Source organism: Rhamphochromis sp. 'chilingali', assembly GCF_963969265.1.
Source record: "Rhamphochromis sp. 'chilingali' genome assembly, chromosome: 3".
Lineage (NCBI taxonomy): Eukaryota > Metazoa > Chordata > Actinopteri > Cichliformes > Cichlidae > Rhamphochromis > Rhamphochromis sp. 'chilingali'.
The window spans coordinates 7,743,450-7,765,062 of record NC_137931.1 but is presented as its reverse complement, the minus strand read 5'-3'; the positions used below and the strand labels follow the sequence as shown (position 1 = coordinate 7,765,062).

Sequence of the window (21,613 nt, the reverse complement as noted above, 5' to 3'; positions counted from 1 at the left end):
AGGCGGGGAAACACGTGAGGAGTCTGTTATGGAGGTTAAGATCATCTCGGCGTGTACGTGTTTTCATTTTTAGTCTGGTGGTTCATCCAGTTGTAAGCCGACGCAGTCTCTTTTGTTTGGTTTTGTTTTTTCTTCTGCGGATAGAACAGGTGGAGTTCTGAGAAGAGGAGGTGGTGGAGGTAGAGAGGAAATGACTTGCAGTTCCGGTTGGATAGCCAGGCAGGCAGGCAGTGTGTGTGTGTGTGTGTGTGTGTGTGTGTGTGTGTGTGTGTGTGTGTGTGTGTGTATATATAATGGATTTTCACCCCCCCACCCCGGCACCTCCCTCCTCTTTCGACTTCCCTTTCCTTCAGGCATGCTGCTCACCTCTCTGCCATCATCTCACACTTGACTCCTGAAAGGCAGCGTTGATGATGATGATGATGATGATGATGGGATTTACCATCAAGAGCTGACGGCAAATCCGGGGGCTTGGGGTGGGGGGGCAAAGCAGTGATCCAATGTTGGTCAGAGGTAGGCAAGAAGCCCCTGTTCAGCATTATCAGGTCAGCTCATGCTTGACGGGTGGTCACCGTGTTAACACTGTGTGGAAGGAGACGCACTGTGGCCTCTCGCTGAGATCCGTGAGGAAATGGCGAGTAGAACATGTAGATATGGGGGCTGCAGAGGGATGAGTGTGTGTGCTTTTCGGAGGGTGCTCATTAGAAGCCCAACAGAGGGCAGTAGAGTAGAAGAGGAAGCAGGATTATCTTTCTTTTACTTTTTTTTTTTTTTTTTTTTTTTTTCCTGTGGGTTATCTTATTGGTTTTGTTTTCCACTGTGTAATATTGTGCAGGCCATTTGCATTGACTGGGAAAATGCTTTCTACACTGTATTCCATAATAAAGTTTTGAATGTACATATAAGTGCTGTGTCTCTGTGATGTTTCTACTATTAATGCTCAAAAACAGGCATAAGCATCCAGTTTAATTCTAATAATTCACATTTGTCTGTTTTTAAATATCAAAAGAGTGGCCCCACTACAAGGACATTTTTTCTTATCTTGGGTAAGGAGGCCAAAGGTCATTCTCAGACAGAAAACAGCAGAGTGGAGCTGACAGGGATTCAGAGTGTTGCTCCGGCGTGGGTCTTAACTTCCAGACGCAGCTGAACCCAGGTCATCTTGTTAAAGGTTAACTGGAACACAGGCAGTGTTTGAACAGGACCTGATCCTCACTGTGAGAAGGCAACAATTAAACTGCATATCTATGAGTTTTATTTTGGCTACTTTGTGACTTTCTGGCAAATGTAACTCTGTAAATGAGCGGAGTCAAAACTAAACACTAAAAAGTCAGGGAAAACAAGTTTTTAAAATAAAATTGCCAAGTTGGCCATGGGACAAGCCAAGATGTCACAGTGAGTGATAGACCGTACTGGGCCAAAGTCTTGAGTCATCCATCATTTCTTTATATTTTGCTTCCAAGGAGGCAGACGTTCTAATTTTAACTCCGCCATTTAAAAGTAATTCACTGTTTACTGACCACTTTCACCATTTTTTTCCGCTTTGTTTAGTGAACACATTCAATTCAACTCTTCACTCACTTTTCACTTTCATGCTTTTGTTGAGCTATTTCAAATGTTACTGCGTACTTTGAGCAAAGCATTTAAATTAAAACCACACTATCATTTTCCGCTTCTAGTTCATAATTTCAGTTAGCTTAAACACGTCAAGATGGCTAACAATTTTGACTGTTTACCCCCACCCTTTTTACCTTAATACTTTTGCCAACTAGACTACAAAGTCTTGAGCCACCCCTCGTTTCTTTGTTTTGCTTCCAATGAGCCAACCTTTCTTTTGTTTTGTTGTTTTGATGACCTTCTATGAAACATTCAAGCATAAAGAAGGCATTTAACTCAAGGTATGAACCAATTTTGTGTTGACACATAAAAGACAACTTTGCAAAAATACTATTTTAAATTGGATCTTGAGACACTTTGCCAGCAGCCTCTTACAAAAGCAAATCACCGGTTCCCATTTCTTTGGTTAAATCCATGATAACAGCCTAACAGGCATAAAATTATATTTTTTGACCAACAATGTGATTCCCAAAGAGCAATTAACCAGAAATGTTGGCTATGTCAGCATGGTGTGCAATGTATCCTTAAAAAAATCTGAGGAAACTGGACAAGTGGAAGACAAAAGAAGAAGCAGTAGGCCTCAATAAATTATCTACAGCAGGTGAGCCATATCCAAAATTGGAATAAATATCTGAGAGATGCATTTGGCCCTTCATTTGGTCCACCTAATGTTCACTGAAGCTTTATTAGAATTTTTTTCACTGGGACGGTGGCTGCCAGGAAGCTATTCTTGAGAAAATGCTTAGGTATGCTAAATTAGTAAAGAACTGGACAATGGCAACAAGTCTGATGGGGTGACTAATCCAAAATGTGTATTTTTTGTTCAAATTGTTGTCCGTGTGTACAGTGGAGGTCAGTGTGTCCAACCACCATGGAGGCTTTGTCATGGTTTGGTGCTGAATTCAACTAGTGCATTGGAGAGCTTGTCAATACTGACAGAACAGATTTTCATCCATTATGTTACCATGTGAAAAGTATATGACTGACAGCGGCTTCATTTTACATGACATGCATGACAGTGATCCCAAACACAATGCCAATGCAATAAAAACAGACCTAAAAAGACAAGACGCACAATGAACACTATCAGTCATGGTCAGAGCTCAACATTATTGAAGCAGTGTGGGATCATCTTGACCACGAACAGAACAAAGTGCAGGAATATCCAAAAAAAGCTTTGAATGTCCTCCATGAAGCCTGGAGAACTATCCCTGAAGCCTACTTAAAGACATGAGAAGAAAGATGCCAGAGAGAGCTCAGACTGTGATGAAGAATAAAACTGATTATAACTATTTCCAGTTTTTACAGCAAGATTAGATAGGGGTGGCTCAAAGACTCCTCCATAAACACAATAGCTAAGTTACAGTGAAGGTGGAATTCGGCAAGAAGTAAACTAACAAGAGAAATGCATTAATGTGATAAAATGAACATCTTTCCACGGCCAATTAGAAGGCCATAGTAGAGATTTTCAATAGAAAGAGTCATTTACAACCATGTCACTTTAATTTAGCAAGAAAAAATGCTTCTGTTAGTCATTTTAAGTCAAACTTCGTTGACCTCTTTCGACTGTAATTTGAGATCAAACTGAGCGTGCGCAGTCCTGCGCATATAGAGTTAATGCGTGACGTTCGCGAACGCCTCCTGTCAACAACGAACTCCCACAATTCACCGCGGTCCTTCACATTTGGCTCTGTTGCTCTGGGTGTCAAATCCAAGGTGAGTACGGTGTCTTAAAAAGAAAAGCTATCAAACATTTAACTTCACCTCTTCTGTCACGACGCTCTGCGTACACAGATACGTGCACGGTGGTGCGTTTGGTGAGAGCGGTGGTGTAACACACCGCGGTACATCAAACCGTATAAAAATGTCCGAACGCTCCCTAGTGTCAGCTAAAGCTAGCTTAGCATGTTAGCATAAGCCGCTGTTTTGTCATTTGAATGAAGGAAACGTCAAGTGTTGACCAGCAAGCAGCAACTCAGTAAAGCCGATCTAACATCTTGTAGTTATAGTAACTCTGTTTCTATAGACTGGGTGTTTGGGTTAGTAGCAAACTGAGTGTGCTAGTTAGCTATGCTCTGCCTTTGACGTGAACTAGCTAATGCTAAAGGCAGCTAGTGGTACTGATTGATAGGGAATTAGTAAAAGATAGCAAACATGTCCATGTGAAAGCGGAATTAAAGACTTTAACACGCAGAAAAAAAATGCGTTTATCACTTATTGAGGGGTGTAATTTCAAGCCCTCAGAGTACTTTGTACCAGCACATTTCGTCCAAAATCAGTTTAAATGTCACCCAAACTCGACGCTTTGGCTCCTTCAGATGGCTCTGCACCGGTTATTCCAGTTGTCCTCCGTGCTGCGCTCTGCCGTGAGCCTGACCCTGCGCAGGAACATCGGCATCTCTGCTGTCCTCTTCCAGCGGGCCAAGGAGCTCGACCCCGTCCAGAAACTGTTCCTGGACAAGATCCGTGACTACAACAGCAAGGCCAAGTGAGTTGGTGATACCTCCAGCCACTGACAGACAAGTTTGAATAAAGTTTAGCAAACAGACTTCCAGCTCAGAGGTCAGCCGTTGGCAAAACATTAACTTTAAATGTCCTTTGGGTGCGCTCTGGCATGCACTTCACTAACATCTGTTCAAACAGCATCTCCTCCTCTTGCTGCAATCGTGCTCAGAATGTTGAACATTTTTTTTGATGCCTTTGCTCTCCCAGGACTGCTGGTGGCATTGTGGATGCAGGTCCAGCTTATCAGAAGAATCTGGGTGAAGAAGTAATCAAACTGCAGAGACTATATGGAGGAGGAGACCTCAACAAGTTCCCTGAATTCAAATTCACAGGTCTGTTTGGGCTCATGGGCTCAGCAAGTGCAGTTTGCTGAATAGTCTTTAATACTGTAGTTACAGTTTAGGTAAAAATATTTATCACTAAAGGTTTCCTTGCCACAAGGGGTCGCCACAGTGGGTAGGTCCCACAGCACTTCATTTCAAAGGGGATTTGTGTCTCTGGAGTTGAACCAGCGACCTTTCGCTTACCACTACAGCACTGGAGGCACTAAGCCTGTAAAAATGTTTTGATTTGTTTCTTTCCAGTTTAAATGAATCTTTGGGTTACTGACATAATGCGGTCGTTCTTGTTTTGTGTTATTTAAGCAAATGCCTAAAACGTGTTATTTTATGGTTAAAACTGTGCCTTTTGTTACTGATTATCGAGAAGGCGCAGGACTACAGTGACAATGGCATGTGCTTATTATGCCACAGTTGTTCCCTTCATAAATATTTATGCCTTTGCTACAGAGGAGGCAGTCTGTGATTTGAGTCTTGGGTCTATAAATAGCGTAGATGTTGTCATCAAACACAGCCAGATGACTTGCTTGAAATTGGGTCAGAAAGATTTTATTTTTTAACTTCAATGTGTTTTTGATGAAGCTAATAGTAGCCACTTTTTGTATATTTCTATACCTTTATTTTTATTTTTGTTTTAGATGTCAGAATAATCACTAATATTGCAGTGCAGGAGGAAGTGATTCACATTTTTTTCCATCTTGTCTATTTTTTTGCAGAGCCGAAGTTTGACGAGGGCGCCAAGTGAATGATGTGCATGTTGTGTATCTCCTACCTGTCACAAAATATGTTGTATTTAATAAAAAAGATAGTGGACTGAACTACGAGATCTTTGTGACTCTATAAATATGTTGTGATTGAGGCTGTGTAGTAAAATCTGGACCTAAAAATCTGAATGACTAATTTCCAGACACTCGCCCTCAAACCATGAATTTGTGCCAGGAAATGAGGGCTGCTTAGGAACTTGTATAACTAGGCCTGCACATTTTCTGCATGTCTATAAATCTGTCCCCGGGCTACTATTAAAAGACTAAAGATGTCAACATTATTTACTTTTTCCTTTGGAGCTGAAAAATGTTTAATAGCAGTTTCCCTCAAATAACCGTTTGTCGGATTGGACAAATGCAAACAAGCTCAGAACTCGAAGGAGGTTTGATTAGAAATACTGAAAGACATCCAGCTGCAGTGACACTCCCAGAACATATGGTGAGGCACAGTTAATTTAATTTTTTAATTTATATGTAGATATCCAAAAAGCAGCAAGCCAAATGTTGGCTGACCTAGATGCAAACTGGCTGTCAATCTGCACCGTTCTTGAGCGTTCCCCGTTATGACAAGGTCAGCGATGCATTTAAGCCTTTCCGTGATGAATGTTTTGAAACCCCAAAATAGCATCAGAAAGGGCAAGTTTCTGTCTGACCTGGTGCCTAAATTTTTTAGACTGTGCAGCCAGCCTTTAAAGCTGCGCTCAGAAAATGTACCAACATCTACCGCTGTGATTTCAAGCAGTGCACGGCTTCATTAAACACACTGAAAAGAAATAGAAGTGCATGTAGTCATGGCTGTGGGTTAAAAATGTTGCTGTTTATTCTGTTAGAGGGGGAGAAAAGCAACTCTGGAAATATTCAGTTAACCTGTCTGGGAGGGAACAGGTCTGCTGGGAGATTATCACTTGAAAGATTAATGTAAAGTCTTGCCGACCGAGGCCGCTGCACTTCACTGTAGCCATCTATGGGAATACAGCAGAGACTGTGAGCATTATAAGAGATGATGCAGTTAGTTTGACGAATAAAGCAATAATGCAACTACCAGTTTTCCACATTGATAAATCTGCAGTCCACTTAATTAGATTTACACGTTCTTGTCACTTTAAGTAGAAGTCATGAATAATTCCTCTTGTCAGGTTGATGCTTGTGCTGACTGCAGCGGTGGGAGAAGTGCTGTTACTCTGAAAACTACTCAAACACATCCATATCTATATTAATGTAACACCTGAGTGTTGCGGCTGGTAAAGGCAGGCAGGGATGATAAAAACACAAGCTAATGTAAAAATGGTGAAAAAGCGAGTGACGTTTGGTTCTGATCAAACATGGATATAAAAAGTGGCAGCAAATGCTTAAGGACTTTGAGATGATGCTTTAGTAGGTAGCTGGTTACTACAGTGTACAAACATGGGGTTTGCATCAGTAACTGGCTTTGGAAGTGCAAGTTAATGGTTGTTTACAGGATTTTATAGGCAGCGCAGAAAATCAATACAGCGTAGTATCACAATATTTTGCCTGATGATATCGTATCGGTAAAGGAACACCAAATATTGGTCTTTTATTAAGTCAATCAGCACCACCGTAAAGTTATAACATTAGCTGAGCAAACTGCTAAACCATCCAACACTGGATGCACTTAGCTCGACAAAGCTACCTGAGCTAGCTAGCAGCTCAGTCACAGGAATAAAGCCAGGACAGCAACCTCCTTACATCTACAAAAGAAGAAAAACTCAGTGGCTTTTGTTGTTTACTCATGCCCACTTGTGATTGCAAAGTGTGGAGATCGGAAAGTGTACTGAGCACAAATGTGAAAGTTAAAGGTGAATTTCTGTCCATGTAGACGGCACCAGATGTGTAATTTCCAGTGATTTATCACAGGAAGTTGCTGTACCATCAGAAACAGATTGTATGTAATTGCAAACTTCACCCCATTCAATCTCAGACTGATAGCAGACTGCCTTACAGGCAGGTTTTAGTGACAGTGTTATGCTTGAAAATCTCATTTTGTTGCCAACCCCCCCAACATGTGATATAACTTGACGTAATTTGTGGTTTTGAAAAACATGCCACCTCTAGTGTATAGGCAGCTACTTCTCGTGTTGCATTCTTTCCACCATTGGAAACACGGTAATAACAAACATGGGCTTGAGTAGAAAAAAACTTTATTACTGATACACTATTCAAATAAAACTCTGAAGTCATTCACACAGCCTAAAAACAGACACTCCATTTGATAATCAGTGGCACAGAAATATAAAGACATATAAAGAAAAAAGTAAGGCAAATTTTTTTTTTACAAAAAAAGAACTGTGATCCATAGATAAATATGACAGACAGACAAATTAAAAAGGCACAAGGTATATAGTATATATGTATATTTATAAAAAAGACCATGCAGGCACATCAGGATGGAATGGGGTTGTCCTCAGCGTTATTGTTAAGTGGCTTCTTGTTCTTACTAAGATCACGAGTGGTCCCAGTGTCGAAGACGAAATACTGACTGAGGTAAGCTGTAGTTTTATTGAAAACAACTGAGATGCTTCCCTTATGGCTTTAAGGAGAATTCCCTGTCATGATTCAATTTTTTAAAGACAAGAAATCTATCAAATTAAACATCAGTCTTTGGTAAAAAATAAAAATTGAGTAATTAAAGCAGTTAGCCTTAGAAATTTATACTGAGAAAAAAAAGATCAATTGCAAATTCAACATCTGACCACCAGGGGGAAGCAGAGTACCATGAAACTGTACTTAATCCCATAATAGCAGGAGACATCAATGTAAGAGGCGAATACACAGCAAAGCCAGAGTAAAGAAGCCTTGCAGATTTTCTTGACATCAACCATCCGGAAGGATTGGCGGAGGAATAAAGATTGAAATTAGCACGTATTGGAAGATCAAGAGCTCGTTCTGAGTCCGAAACAAAATCAGAATCCAGTGTTGGCACCTTATCACCTTTTTTTTCTTTTTGTTTTGCTTTTGGAGAAGAAGACCAGCTTCTCAGAGCATGAACGACTGTGTGTGTTTAAAATCCTGGGGCTGAGAAGAGGGACACAAAACAAGTATTAATGTTTGCTAAATAAACTGATGATTTAAATTAAAAAGCACACACACACACACACATCAAACATCCGGTAAGTGCGAACTGCTACATTTAGGCAAAGTGAGAGGGAAAGAAGCAAACCTGAAAACAAACACTTACTTCTTGGGGTGGAGGGATGTAGTTGACATTGGACCTGGAAGACAGAAACATGGTAAGAACACCTGACAGCTCTAACCTGAGTTATATCTCGCCTGTATTAATAATGCACGTGGCAAACACAGGTAGGAAGAACAGTCAGAGCGAGCTCGTCATTAGGCAGCACTGGAACAAAGTGGAGAGCAAAGTGTAAGGAAAGTGCTGCAGTTTGTCGCAGGAGGGCTTGTGTATGTGCATTTGGAGAATGAGAGACCTTTTTAAATCAATCAAGATGTGCAGACTTTAATTGCTCTAACAATAATTTGTTAATTATTTAGGAGTTACAGCCATTTCTATAGACTGCTGTGGTATACAGGGGCGGGATTATGAAAACCGTGGTGATGATCAGAGCTTTAAATGTGCCTGTAAGCAGATACGATTCGGAGAGAGTCGGGGTAATGCTTTTCTCATTTCCGATCTTTACACCAAGCTAACGTCTCCTGTTTGAATAAACAGCTATGAGAGTGCTATTGATCTCCTTTCAACATGACAAGCTCGATGTTAAAAAACAGCTCCCTGAATTTCTTTCTTCCACATTTACAGTCATTTTAAATAGTGCAAAAGAGGGATTTGCACATTGAAAAGTTGCAATTTAATTGTTTTTTTTTTAAATATATAATATATGTATGAAAATTAATCCTGTGGAGCTTTAACAGAGTGATTATCCAGATGTCTGACAATTAAAAACAATAAACAACTTGCATGTATGAGTTTTACTTATATTGGCTTCATTGACATTTAATGCTTAAAATTCTATCGGGCAATTTACCTCACCTCGGAGATGTAGAGATCTTAAAAACTCGTGTATCAAATATGACACACTCGGTGTTACAGGATTAAGCAATCAAGGCTGAATGATGGTCAGAGCGCTGCCCTTTTGTCTGCCACGAGTTCAACGCTCAGTGAAAGTTGCAGCTTCAAAAAATCAGGTTGAAAATTAAAAATATCTATATTTACGTTTCTTTGGGTTGTGAATGGAGATAAATTGGTGCCAATTTGAGACCTCATCAAAACTGTTGAAATTTTTACTTCTTGCTTCCGTTTATGATGTTTGACCTCATTTCCTCCCCTAAATGGTTCATTACACAAACTCACTGGCAAATGAAAACCAAATTTTTGTTCACAGGAAAATCAGTTTTCGACCAGAATCTGCGAACATCTTGAATCAGAGAAGACTTTAATGTAGTTTAATGTGATTTAAATGTAACAATTATGTGTTCAATCTGAAACTAAAAGCCGAAGAACCTGTGTTTTTCCAGATGAGGGAACTTTTAGTGCATACATCCAACTGTAGGTGTGTTTTCACCATTCAAAACAAAAAAGTTCACATAGTCAACTTTGACTTGTAAGTACGTTTGACATACTCATTTTCTTTAACTGTAAATAATGTGGAATTGATCAGAGATGCTGTAAAACGCCATTTATGAACACTGGAATCATTCATCGTGAACTGTTTGCATCTGCAGAGATGTGCAAAGGTCCTTTTGTTCAGCAACAGTATTGTGTTGCAGCGGCACGCGGTGTTAAAAGTCTAAGTGATCGCGTTAGCGGAGCTGTGAACTGTTGTGTAATGCATTTGGCTTGCTGAGTGTCTGGCACATCAACCTCTATGGCTTTAATTATAGTCTCGAAATCACCTCCAAAAATAAGTCTTTTGGAAGTGATCCTCTTCTAAGAAATTAAAACTATTTCACAGGGAAAAAATAAAAATATCAATAACCCATAACTTAGCCAGTAAATTTAAAGTTGTAGCCAAAAAGATGTTCAGCTTTAAATGAAGACAGGAAACAAGTAGCTTGGCTCTCTGTGAGCAAAAGAAATCTTCTTACCGGCACCTCTAAAGCTCAGTAATTAACACGTTATCTCGTTTGTTTAATCCAAACACAAACAGCCAAAACAACATATGGTTTTAATGGTGGGTCAGGTTCTGCGGTTCCTCCAAAGTCTCGCTGTCTGCGAAGCAGTTACGTCTGTTTATTTTATTTCCTAATGTGCCACACTCACATGTCCTCGGCTCTGTGCAGGGTTTGGCTGCTGATGTGGGCTGCACCATGACACTGGGAGATCCAAAATGACCTGCGGGGGGTCAGGGCATGGGCTTTAACAAGAAGCATGCCCTCGTGGACTCGTACTGCACACCATGCTTTGGAGTGTGAGTATTAGTGTGAAGTCATCCGTAAAGATGTGCAGCTTAACTGTTGGTTTGGAAAGCTGGAACATTTGTAACCTAAATCTGTCAACCTCCACATTTGATTTCTATTCCATGCATTTAGCTCTCTGTTAAATTTACCCCACAGGATTGTGCATTCAGATTTATACCTGGAAAGCCAAAAGATACCACAATTAACATGCACAGGCGCCCAACCAATTATGTCTCTGGAACTGCTGGTTGGACAACAATGACATTCACTCATATGCTTAGGTTTAGTCAGGCATGTTGAATCATAGTGGATTCTGTCATTCTGCAACAAAACAAGCAAAGAAATGACCCTGACCAGTGTTTTATGGTCATTTGTGTGTAGTTTTTAGCAATGCCAGACCTCTAAACTCTCATCTTTGGAATAATATTACTAGTAGTAGAAGTCCTAATAGTCCATCTAATATTTGAGCAATGACCTGAATTCCAACAGACGTTGGAAACCCAAATGAAAAAGTAAGAATCAAAATAGGCAGAACTAATATGTTCAAGCCCACTTTTAAATTACATAGAGAAGTAAACCAAGATGTTCAAGCTTATTTGAGCACACTTTATGAATGACATTTCATAAACCAGCAAGCATGCAGCCAATCACATGCAGCAATCCAACACCGCAGTATTAAAAAGCTCAAACTGTGTGACTGCCTTTTGTTTGAGCAATGCATTTAATAGCTGGAGTTACCCAAGGCTCCAGTTTAGGCCCCTTTAAAGGCACAGTGTGTAAAATCTCACCACTAGGTGTCAGTAGACTGCAGATTACAGGCAATTGATTTCTGTTTTCTTACCCTCCTAACATTAGCTAATATCTAATAAGCTGAGAGTAAGTAATTGTGACAATATCGGGAATAAATAAGCCTGTTCATGAAGTGCCAGTCACGTTAACTCTTTCCTTCACGTTTTCACTTCTTTGGTGTGGGAGACCTCTTCTCAGATGATTAAACATAGGTATGATCATTCATATTTAAGTCTGAAGTTGTACACATGAATTAAAATTCAAATCAAGTTTAAATTTGGATTGAACTGATTTAATAACAAACTACTGCTAAATGCAGAAAAAAGCTTGTCTTGCTAGAATGGTAGACTAACTAAAAACACAAGGAATCAAAAACATAAGCAAAGCTTGCGGCATGTGAATGCCATGAGTTCTCTTCTCCATCATTAGTGGACTACACGTGGTCAGGCAATGTCCATTTCAGCCACTGTAATTAGGATGGAGGAGAACATGGTGGCTTCCACTAACTGTGCTCTATGCTTTCTATCAAACACTGAAACACTGACGACTGCAGCTGAGAGCAACTTGGGGTTCAGTATCAAGGATATTTAGGATCGAAGCACCAACCTTCCAATCAGTTCCTGCTTTACCTCCTTAACTCCACAAACTAAACACCAAAGAATGCATATTTATGTGTACAGCTGACTGTACCTTTAAAGACCTGTACTATATCTAGTTCCTTACTACAACTAGAGCTGGGCGATATAAGATTTTTTCATATCACGATATGTTTTTTTCCATTTCAGGCGATAACGATATCTATCACGATATAAGCCAAATAACTATATTTGTAAGATTTAAATGCGCCGTTGCTCACAAGTAAAATGTGAAATAATCAGCAGCTTGTTTTTATTTAAATATTTATTTCCCATAATAAGTTCAACAGGGTAGATGTACTTAAGGAACATGAGACTTTTTCAGATAAATAAAGGCAAATATTGCAAACTACACAAAAGGCAGCCGCTAAAGCGTTTAAGTTTCAAAATAGAACAAACGAAACAGACTAAATTGTCAATTCCACTTAGAAACAAAATATTAATTCTAAAAATAAATCTTAGTTTGTTTTACAGAAGAACAGACAAAACTGACTAACTTTTGTCAATATCAAATAAACTGAGAACTAAAAGGAAATTCTCAATCTCTCCTTGTTGTTTAGTTTAGCTTTTCAAACAGTTTTAACAGTTACTTTAGTCTGACAAAAGCCGAATGACGAATTAGCGCTTCCAGTCAGAGACTGAGGCTACGTCCACACGTACACGGGTATTTTTGAAAACGGAGATTTTCCGTTTTCGTTTTAAAAAATAATCCCGTCCACACATAAAGGCAGAAATGAAGGAAAACGCTGCTATGAACATGCCAAAGCAGCAGGTGGAGCTAGATTCCTAACCGTGCAGAAATGTTGGCCAATCAGAAGTCTAGAAGCCTCGGTGGGAAAAAGTAAACAAAGCTGGGGCATAGAAGCAGAACCGAGTCGTATGTGTGGACGGACAGTAACTGTGTGTATATGTAAGCATTTAAACACTGCAGAGAGTAGAATTAACAGTAACAGTATTGTAGAAATTCATTTCACAGAAACAATAACGTGGCGCACAGTGTGACGTCAAAAAATGCGCACATCTTTGACGCTGCGTTTTCTCCGTTTTTCTAGTCCACACGTAAATGCAAAAACGGAGTTTTCAAAAATATCCACCCTGGCCGGAGTTTTTAAAAATCTTCGTTTTCAGTGACCAAAAACGCCGCTTTACGTGTGGACGAAAGGTGCAAACGCATAGAAAAAAATCTGCGTTTTCAAAAATACCCAGGTACGTGTGGGTATTGAGCATGCACCAGTTTATTGTATTTCCAGACTTGCTTTCGGCACAATTTACAGTGCGCAACTCTGTTTTTTGTCAGACTTGAAATAGCCGAAATACCTTCACACTACGGAACTTCTATGGCTCTTCCGTTCGACAATCTCTCCGGCATTGGAACCATCATCTGTTTTCTCTTCGGTCACGCTCGGTTGATTTTTCTAGTCGGCACACTCATTTCCTTCATTACCCGCTGGCTGCTTCCCAAACAAACACACGTGCGGCTTGGCACTTGTGCTGTACGTAACAAGTCACGTGACGTGACGCTGCGGCTGTGATTGGTTCGGCTCTGCGCTACTTAATTTGGATTGGCTGTTCTTTTTTTTTTTTTTTTAAGAGGACGAGAGCGGCGAGGTCTATCGCGATAGCTTAATTTCTCTATCGAGTAAAAGTTATATCGCGATACATATCGTTATCGTTCTATCGCCCAGCTCTAACTACAACCGATCATTTCAAGTATTCACCATACACTGTGAAATCACTAGTGCCTCATTTGAAATAAAAGAAGTAAACTGTTTCCTTCTTCTTTGGCTAATATTTTCCAACAGGATCTTAAGTGAGCAACTAAATGTGACCGCAGCTACGCTTTTTAGTATCCTAAAAAAAAAAGCCAGAACAGTCCGAACTGTGCTTCATTCAACCAACATTCATCTACGACGACTGAAAACACATCCGCTGTCAGTCCTCAGCATGAAATAACATTCATCCATCTAACCAGGTGCCCGAGGGACCATTTTTCTCTTAGATGCCACAATCTAGATCTGCATCGCCGCTCAGTAAATTTGTACCCACTATCGGTGCATCAGAAATCATGTCGCATTGTCTTTGATTCTTTGTGAAGAAGCCTGTTCTATAAATAGGAAGTTGACACTGACAACTCCAGTTAGCTCAGCAGGATAAGCATCAGACTTTAACCCAGACAAAGAGCTTTCGCATCAGCTTTAAGGAGAGCTCTACGCTGACTCCCCATCAAACTCCAAGCAGTAACAAGCCAGTAATCAAATAACATAAAGTCAGGCGAGTCAGACCTGGGATACGAGGCCATGCATTTATGTCTCTGTGTCTTCTGGAACCTCTTTACACCCACTCTGGTGTGTTTGGAGGGCAGTGTCTGTAAGACGGGTGTAAGCGCCTTCAGCTATGCCACACTCTCATTCTTCAATATCCAAATAATCCTTTTCAAATTACCCGTCCAATCAGTTTAATTGCCTATAATTCCTTCTACTGCCAATATTTTCCTTCTTGCTGATTAACAGCCTGTAATTATTCCATAATTATGTAGCACTGATTGTTTCCCCCACAGCCCTGTTTTGAGGAGGGAGGAGGCGGGTGGAGTGGTCATCTGTCTGGCTGTATTTTGACATGAATTCAACATTAGTACATCTGCTTGGAAGTGGAAATCAATTCTAAAAAAAAAAAAAAATCAATCAAAATAATAGCAAAAAAACTTTTTCCCAGGGTTTTGCATCTGTTGCCGCCAATCAAATGACCCAGTGAGTTGAAAAGCAGGCACTGCTGCATCTCAAATGAAAACACACACTCACACACAGCCACAGCTGTCACTCCATACAGTCCTGACTCAGCACACAGATGCAGACAGGCCGGCTAAGTGCAACAACAATCCACCCCTCCCCACCGCCTCCCCTCGACTTCAGCGTGTAAGATATTAGCTTGTGTTTGTTCACATCAATGTTAATTTAATCACAAAGCTCTTACCTTCCTCTGTGTCCTGCTGATGAATGAGCCGGGACCGTGGAAGAGAAAACAGAGTCAATGTCATTCTTTTTTTGGCGGGAATTGAAAACAGTTTCTATATTAATTGGTGCACTGTGGAGTGGTTATCGGACTGCCAAGACAGCCACACAAACTCACGGCTGAAGAAGCCGTTCCTCTGTAACAGGAAACCGCCGCATCCACAGATGAGCACGGCCAGGAAGACCCCCAACACTGTTGCCACTATCGCTGTGATGTTGACGTCCTCTGGAAGTGTGAATGAAGACTGAATTATGAGCTGTTTACTCGCTAATTTATTGAAGCAGCGAGACACAAGATAAATCAGGAAGCAGCAAATAAAGCAAAGTAATCTCCTAAAGTGGGAAGCTGTACTGCAGCGTTCCTATAATTTAATAAAGTCCACTTAATATGCTTTTCTTTTTGTCATATATATACAGTTACAATGATGAACGCTCATCTTAAACAAGTAATGCCTGTGAGCCACAAGCTCAGGTCACACACTGCTGTAAATGCTCTGTTTTAGACAGGCTTCTCCTCTCGTGGCTCTGTGTGATGTCACTGAGAGCAGCAACCCCTAATATGGCCATCTGTGATTGCAAAAGCTCCACCCACCTGCTGTTAAAACATTAATGAGCCAATGGGAAGCAAGTGGGAGGAGCTAGTTTCAGACAGATGGACTGCACCAGGCTCAGTGTAAAATAAACTACTTTTTAAAATCAAGCACAGCTGCTCCTGCACAGTCCAAGAATAAAAAATATGGAGCTGAAAATGAGCATAACAGGTCTACTTAAAGTGCTTAAATGGTAGTGTGCATTAACGTAGAGCACATTACATGATTTATTAACAAGCCCAGCACTTATTTTCATCAACAGCGTCGTTTTATATTTTGTAATTTGGCCCACACTGGCCACAGGATCTCTTCAAACTGTAGGCTAGGCTATAAATGTGTCCAGACTTTAGAAGCAGGATGGAATGAACTTAGTGGGCTTTTCCTCTCCACTGCATCCTTGATTTTGTCTGGTGCTGAAAGGTGTGGGGGATGAGGCGGGATTTAGTGTGGAAACGCACACACACACACACCTATCGTCATATGCTTGGCCTCGCACATCTTGGGTAGTCCCACTCCGTTGGATGCCAGGCAACTGTATCGGCCAGTGTCCTCTTTGGCTACAGATTTAAACTCCTGTGGAAGAGAAAAACCAACCAACAAACCTCTATTATTAGAAAGAGCACGCTTTAAAGTGAAGTGTCTTCTGTCCTGACGTGTCCTTGAGGAAGAATCAGGAATGCTACCTTGTATCAAACCGAAGAGCAACTCAGCAGAAGCATCTTTATGCTTACACGATACTACAGTGTGCAACATTTGCCTGGTTTTCTTTATCTGCATGCACACACACTTATTTGTCTCACCAGAACTCCTGTGCGCGAGTTGATTAGATAGGTTGCGTTGGAATGACGGGGCGGGTTCATTGGCTGGTTGTCCTTGTACCAGGAGTAAGTGGCAGGTGGGATGCTGTGCTGGTCCCTGCAACTCAGCTGTACCACTGAGCCAGTCACTGCTGAGCTGGGGATTTCACAGAGTGGGGTTTGAGGCGGCACTAAAAGAACGGGCAGAAAAATCACACCAATGTAAGCCAAAAAACATTCCCATCTTTAAAATAGTCTGAATGTTCTTATTACAGCAGATTCCCATCTCAGTCAGTGGTACCTAGGACTTTAAGCGTTACATTGGTCTCGCCCAGGTTGACAGAGTCTTTAGGAGCACTGATCTCACAGCGGTACTCTCCAGCATCCTCCTGGGTCACTTTTTTCAGCGTCACTGTCGCTCCTTCAATGGTCGCCCGGCCCTCAAAGGGACCTGAGAGAAAGAATAGAAGGTCAGAAGTGGAAATGTCTTCCATGGCTGTGGGCTACAGCCACTGCATGTTATAATCTACGGTCTGCAATACTGCCACCCAAAATTTAATAACCAGTAGCAATTGAACAATTGCAGCATGAGTAAAATAATCTACTATTAAATGTTTTCTTTTTTTTAACCACTGCTATAATTTGGAGACATTTTGAGTCGCTGTAAACCCAACACTGAGGATTTCTTATACTGTCATGCAGCTGGACTTTTGTAGACATTACCCAATGGAGGTGTATGTGAAAACGCAAATGTCCAAGTCTGATCAGACAGCCACGGAGTGCATGTTTGTGTGTGGGTAATAATCTGGTACAGCTATCGAGTGGCTGTCCTGTGTCCAGCCTGTTGTACGCTCTACTTCATCGTCAGGAGTTTGTGTGTATCACTGGTAAAGGTGGGTGGATCGATCTAAATATTGATACCGATACTACCGATATTTTGGTTGGATGGTCTTAGAGCAGGGTGTCCGACTCCAGGCCTCAAGGGCCGGTGTCCTGCAGGTTTTAGATGTGTCCTTGACGCAACACAGCTGATTTAAATGGCTAAATGACCTCCTCAACATGTCTTAAAGTTCTCCGCAGGCCTGGTAATGAACTAATGATTTGATTCAGGTGTATTGACCCAGGGTGAGATCTAAAACCTGCCCTCGAGGCCTGGAGTTGAACACCCCTGTCTTAGAGACATGCTAGCATGATAAGATTGATGCTTTGTTTTTATCTGCTAGGTTCAGTATGTTATATTTTTTTTAATGAAAGACAATGTACCTCATACCTTTTTGTGTTTGACAGTCACATCTATTTTATTTATAGCCTGTAGCACATTTAAACAACAGAAGTGGACCCAACGTGCTATAGAGACAGACACGGTTACATTTCCGGTCTCCCAAAAAAAAAAAGTTTCAAAATACACGAAAAGCTGAAATTAGCTGGAAAGTAAAAATCACAATGATTTAGTAGTTATCTAAATTTACTGCAAAAAATAACATTAAAATGTATTAAAATAATTTGCAAATTGATGAGGATTCATCTCATAAACGATCAAACACTGCTCTTCCCTACATAAGCTGCTTTCAAGCATTGGTATCTGTAACACTGGTCCTATATTTACTTGGTATTCGCACTGCACTAATAAATGGCTTTAGTTACAGGGATTTCATCAGGTTAGGTTTTTAGCCAAGACAAGAAATCCTTCTGTATTCACTATGAAACTTACACAAATCAACTTTTAAGAATTTAGAAAACTATTATGCATTTTCTCCAATGATGTAGCGCTGTGCAAGTGTTGGATAACCCTTCATTCCTTTACATTTCCTTCCATGGAGCCACACTTTCTTGTAAGCCTTTAAAGTTGTTTTGAACAGTACATCTTCAGGCTTTCTGAAGGTCTTTCAAAGTTTTTATTTGGCTGCTTTTTCACTCATTTTCAATCCAGTGCTTGTACCTGACCATTCTCAGAAGAAGGATTTATGTGTGTGTGTGTGTGTGTGTGTGTGTGTGTGTGTGTGTGTGTGTGTGTGTGTGTGTGTGTGTGTGTGTGTGTTAACCCACTTAATGCCGACTTATTCAAGAGTGAAAAAAGTACCTAACTTGAGAGATGAACCAGTGTTGTGTCTACACATAACAGACAACTTGGGCGCTTTGTTACTAGCAGCCTCATTTGTTCCCATTTCTTTAGTTTAATCTATGAAAAATTCTATTTGATTCGATATTTGGTTTAAATCATTGTCAGTATATACAGAGGAGGTCAGGGGAAAGGTACGACAGTGTCTACAGCCATCTGGTTTGTGGCTGCATGTCAGCCAGTGGTGCTCGGGATCTTGCAAAAATTGATTGAATTATGAATGGAGGAAAGCACCATCAGTTTTTGATTCATGATGCAATACCATCTGGAAAGCATCTTATTGGCAACAGCTTCATTTTTCAGCATGACAGTTATTCCAAACACACGTCAATGCAGTAAAAGCATATCTGGATAGAAAAACACACAATGGAGCACTATGAGTCATGGATTGGCCTCCCTAGAGCTCAGACCACAACATTACTGAAGCAGTGTGGAAGCATGTTGACAGAGAACAGAACAAAGGGCAGAAACATCCAAAGCTCTTCTTTGGATGTCCTTCAAGAAGCCTGGAGAATAATTCCTGAAGACTTCTTAGAGACATGACAAGAAAGCTGCCAAAGAGTGTGATGGAGAATAAAGGTGGCCATACCAAATATTGACCAAATATTAGCTTGTTGTCTCCCTAAGAAACTGGTTCCCAACAACCTTTTTGTGACCTTTGGTGTTCAAATGTATCCAGTATTTACTTTCAATATTATTCATACATACCTTTTAGCTACTACGCCTAAACATTACCAGTGGTTAGCTAAACATTTCAACTGTTTATCCATATTTTAAGTTACTAGCTTAACAGTTAATCAATACGGTTAGCCAACATTTTAAAAGCTAGGAATACGTTTTAGCTAGCCACTGTTTTACGTGTTTATCTATTATGTTAAGCTAATTTGTTTATTAGTAATATTAGATAATACTTTCATATAGTAGCCTATTTGAACTTCCTCTTGATTTTTGGACCATTATATATATATATATATATATATATATATATATATATATATATATATATATATATATATATATATATATATATATATATATATTTATTTATTTATTTTTTTTTTTTTTAATTTATTTACTTATTTATTCATTTATTTATTTTTAATCCTTCCTGGGTTCTTTTTGGTGTGTTCCCCCCACACAATTTGTTAACTTTACCACCACTTGGTTGTTCAATTGAAACAGTTAAACTGACATTTCCACATATATGTCCCGGTTACATCAAGTACTCCTGGTTGGGGAATCCCCTCTACCTAAGGGGCTGGGGAATTTTTCTTAAAACAGTAAACTATAACATGATATCTCAGCTGAAATTAAAATAATAAATTTTACAATCCGCAGTCGTGCAGTTTACATAACTCCATATCAAAAAGCTGTTATCTCAGAGAGATAAGGACGACTTCCATGGCAAGGCTTGTCATGAATTCACAAGATATAGCAGCAATTTCTAAGAAGCAGCCTCACATTATGAACACAGTAACTATTCATAGCACCTTTAAAACTAACTTCAGCCGTAAAGCAGCCAATGAAGAGGCAGCGATGGGTCAAAGGCATTTCAAAGCCTTGACATATTTGAGAAAACTGTCAGGCTAACTGCACCGCCTTTAAAAACGACTGGCCCGGGTGAAAGCTGCTGGGATTCATTATTTATTTCGCCCATTAAATTCAAATCCTAAAACATAAAGATGAGAGATCAAGGACAAGAGACACATAGACTGTGAAATATCTCACCCGTACCCAAGTGTTTTGTTTTTTGTGGGGGGGGGGGGTTTGTGTGGCACACCCTATCCAGCTGGTACTGCAAGCTGATTACAACAAATGTCCTGTTTGTTCACCGAGAAGATGGAGAGCGACGGGATGCTTTCTCACCTCGAAACTTTCCACCAAAGAACACAAAGGAGACGTCTTTCCCCTTCTTCTTCCATTCGATGCGCGGTTGCTGGTCTTTCTCTGTATAGAATATGCAGGACAGCACTGCATCTAAAGAGGGAGTGTGACCAATGAGATATTTATTCCACAGCAGCAAAGGATCAGTGGCATTTTTAACTGCTTGGGCTATTTATAGCCTTATGATTTATTTTGACAGAGAGAATCAGATAGAAGCTTGGTTAGAAAAAACAAACCAAAAAAGACCAAAACGTGGAAGCGGCCCACAGGAGGGCTGCTTTATTTCCCCGCCTCACCTTTGTGCTCCTCTACCTCCACTTTATGTCTGTTGGTCGTCACTGTGACAGGAACAGAGGGGGAACCTGGTGAAAGAGGAGGAGAGGGGAGGGAGAGTGGGAGATAAAACGAGAGGTGAGAGCAGTTCAGAATGCAATATCACTCATCATCCATTAGGGGGCAAGGTGAATTGGGTAAAGTGCTCCACATTGCCCGCTAACTGCAAGAGGAGAATACTTAATGGCCGTCTCTGGTGTCTTGCTCCACTGTCTGAGGTAAAGACGTCAGTCGTCTTTCTCCAGGATATCTGGAGTTAAGGACGGGATTACTCCCTCCGTCGATTTAATCCGGCGGGGTTAAGGAGCAGCCTGCTGTATGTTTAGATAGAAAGAGTCACCAGTCATTACATTGGGGAGGGGGGCTGGGTCAGATTAACCTGATGTATGGTAGGCATTAGCTTCTACCTATGTTTGGGTTTCCCTGATATCAGTGTGTCATTGACACAGGAAGAGGAAGCAGCTGTGTTTCCTGCGTGCTGATTGGTTTAAGGGGAGGATTACTGTCTGGTCGTCCTGTGATTAATTAGAGGTTAAGGATGGGTGAAGGACGTATGATGGAGAAGCAGTTCGGAATCGTGAAGGCAGGAACAGGAAAAGCACTAAAACACACAGAGAGTCTAACTTCAGCCTGAAAAAGGTTTTCAGACTGAAGGCTGCACAGCTGGGAAATTACAGAATAAATGTTGAATGGGCCTCTGGGGTACTGGGGAACATTATGGCTTTCAAAACTTCTAAAAAACTTATAATTTGGCTAAAAGAGGATTTCTTCTTCATACGTTCTTGAAAGCTCATTAACTTCCCTCGCCCTTGCAAGCACGCACACACACGCACACACTTTCCTGCCATTGTTCCTGGAAAC

General features: G+C 40.6%; 2 protein-coding genes across 5 annotated transcripts in view; one reads left to right on the top strand and one right to left on the bottom strand.

The window, feature by feature from the left end:
- Positions 1-3,212: 3,212 nt before the first annotated feature.
- On the top strand, positions 3,213-5,278 carry atp5pf (ATP synthase peripheral stalk subunit F6). Its single transcript, XM_080877618.1, has 4 exons — positions 3,213-3,333; positions 3,936-4,105; positions 4,330-4,454; positions 5,177-5,278. Exons 1-4 carry the CDS (start codon positions 3,235-3,237, stop codon positions 5,203-5,205), a joined length of 423 nt encoding a protein of 140 aa, XP_080733744.1. The 5' UTR covers positions 3,213-3,234; the 3' UTR covers positions 5,206-5,278.
- Positions 5,279-7,366: 2,088 nt separating this feature from the next.
- The window catches only part of jam2a (junctional adhesion molecule 2a), a 22,035-nt gene continuing 7,788 nt past the window's right edge, over positions 7,367-21,613 (bottom strand). The window contains exons 2-11 of one of the 4 annotated variants that reach the window (XM_080878166.1): positions 20,716-20,781; positions 20,402-20,512; positions 16,718-16,867; positions 16,420-16,607; positions 16,090-16,192; positions 15,148-15,255; positions 14,992-15,007; positions 10,461-10,532; positions 8,421-8,454; positions 7,367-8,257 (exon numbers count right to left, since the gene is read on the bottom strand). In XM_080878166.1, the coding sequence (XP_080734292.1) occupies positions 8,219-8,257; positions 8,421-8,454; positions 10,461-10,532; positions 14,992-15,007; positions 15,148-15,255; positions 16,090-16,192; positions 16,420-16,607; positions 16,718-16,867; positions 20,402-20,512; positions 20,716-20,781 (887 nt within the window). In that variant the 3' untranslated portion in view covers positions 7,367-8,218. The remainder of the gene's footprint in view (positions 8,258-8,420; positions 8,455-10,460; positions 10,533-14,991; positions 15,008-15,147; positions 15,256-16,089; positions 16,193-16,419; positions 16,608-16,717; positions 16,868-20,401; positions 20,513-20,715; positions 20,782-21,613) is intronic. The other 3 variants (XM_080878167.1, XM_080878169.1, XM_080878168.1) reach the window with 3 other exon arrangements.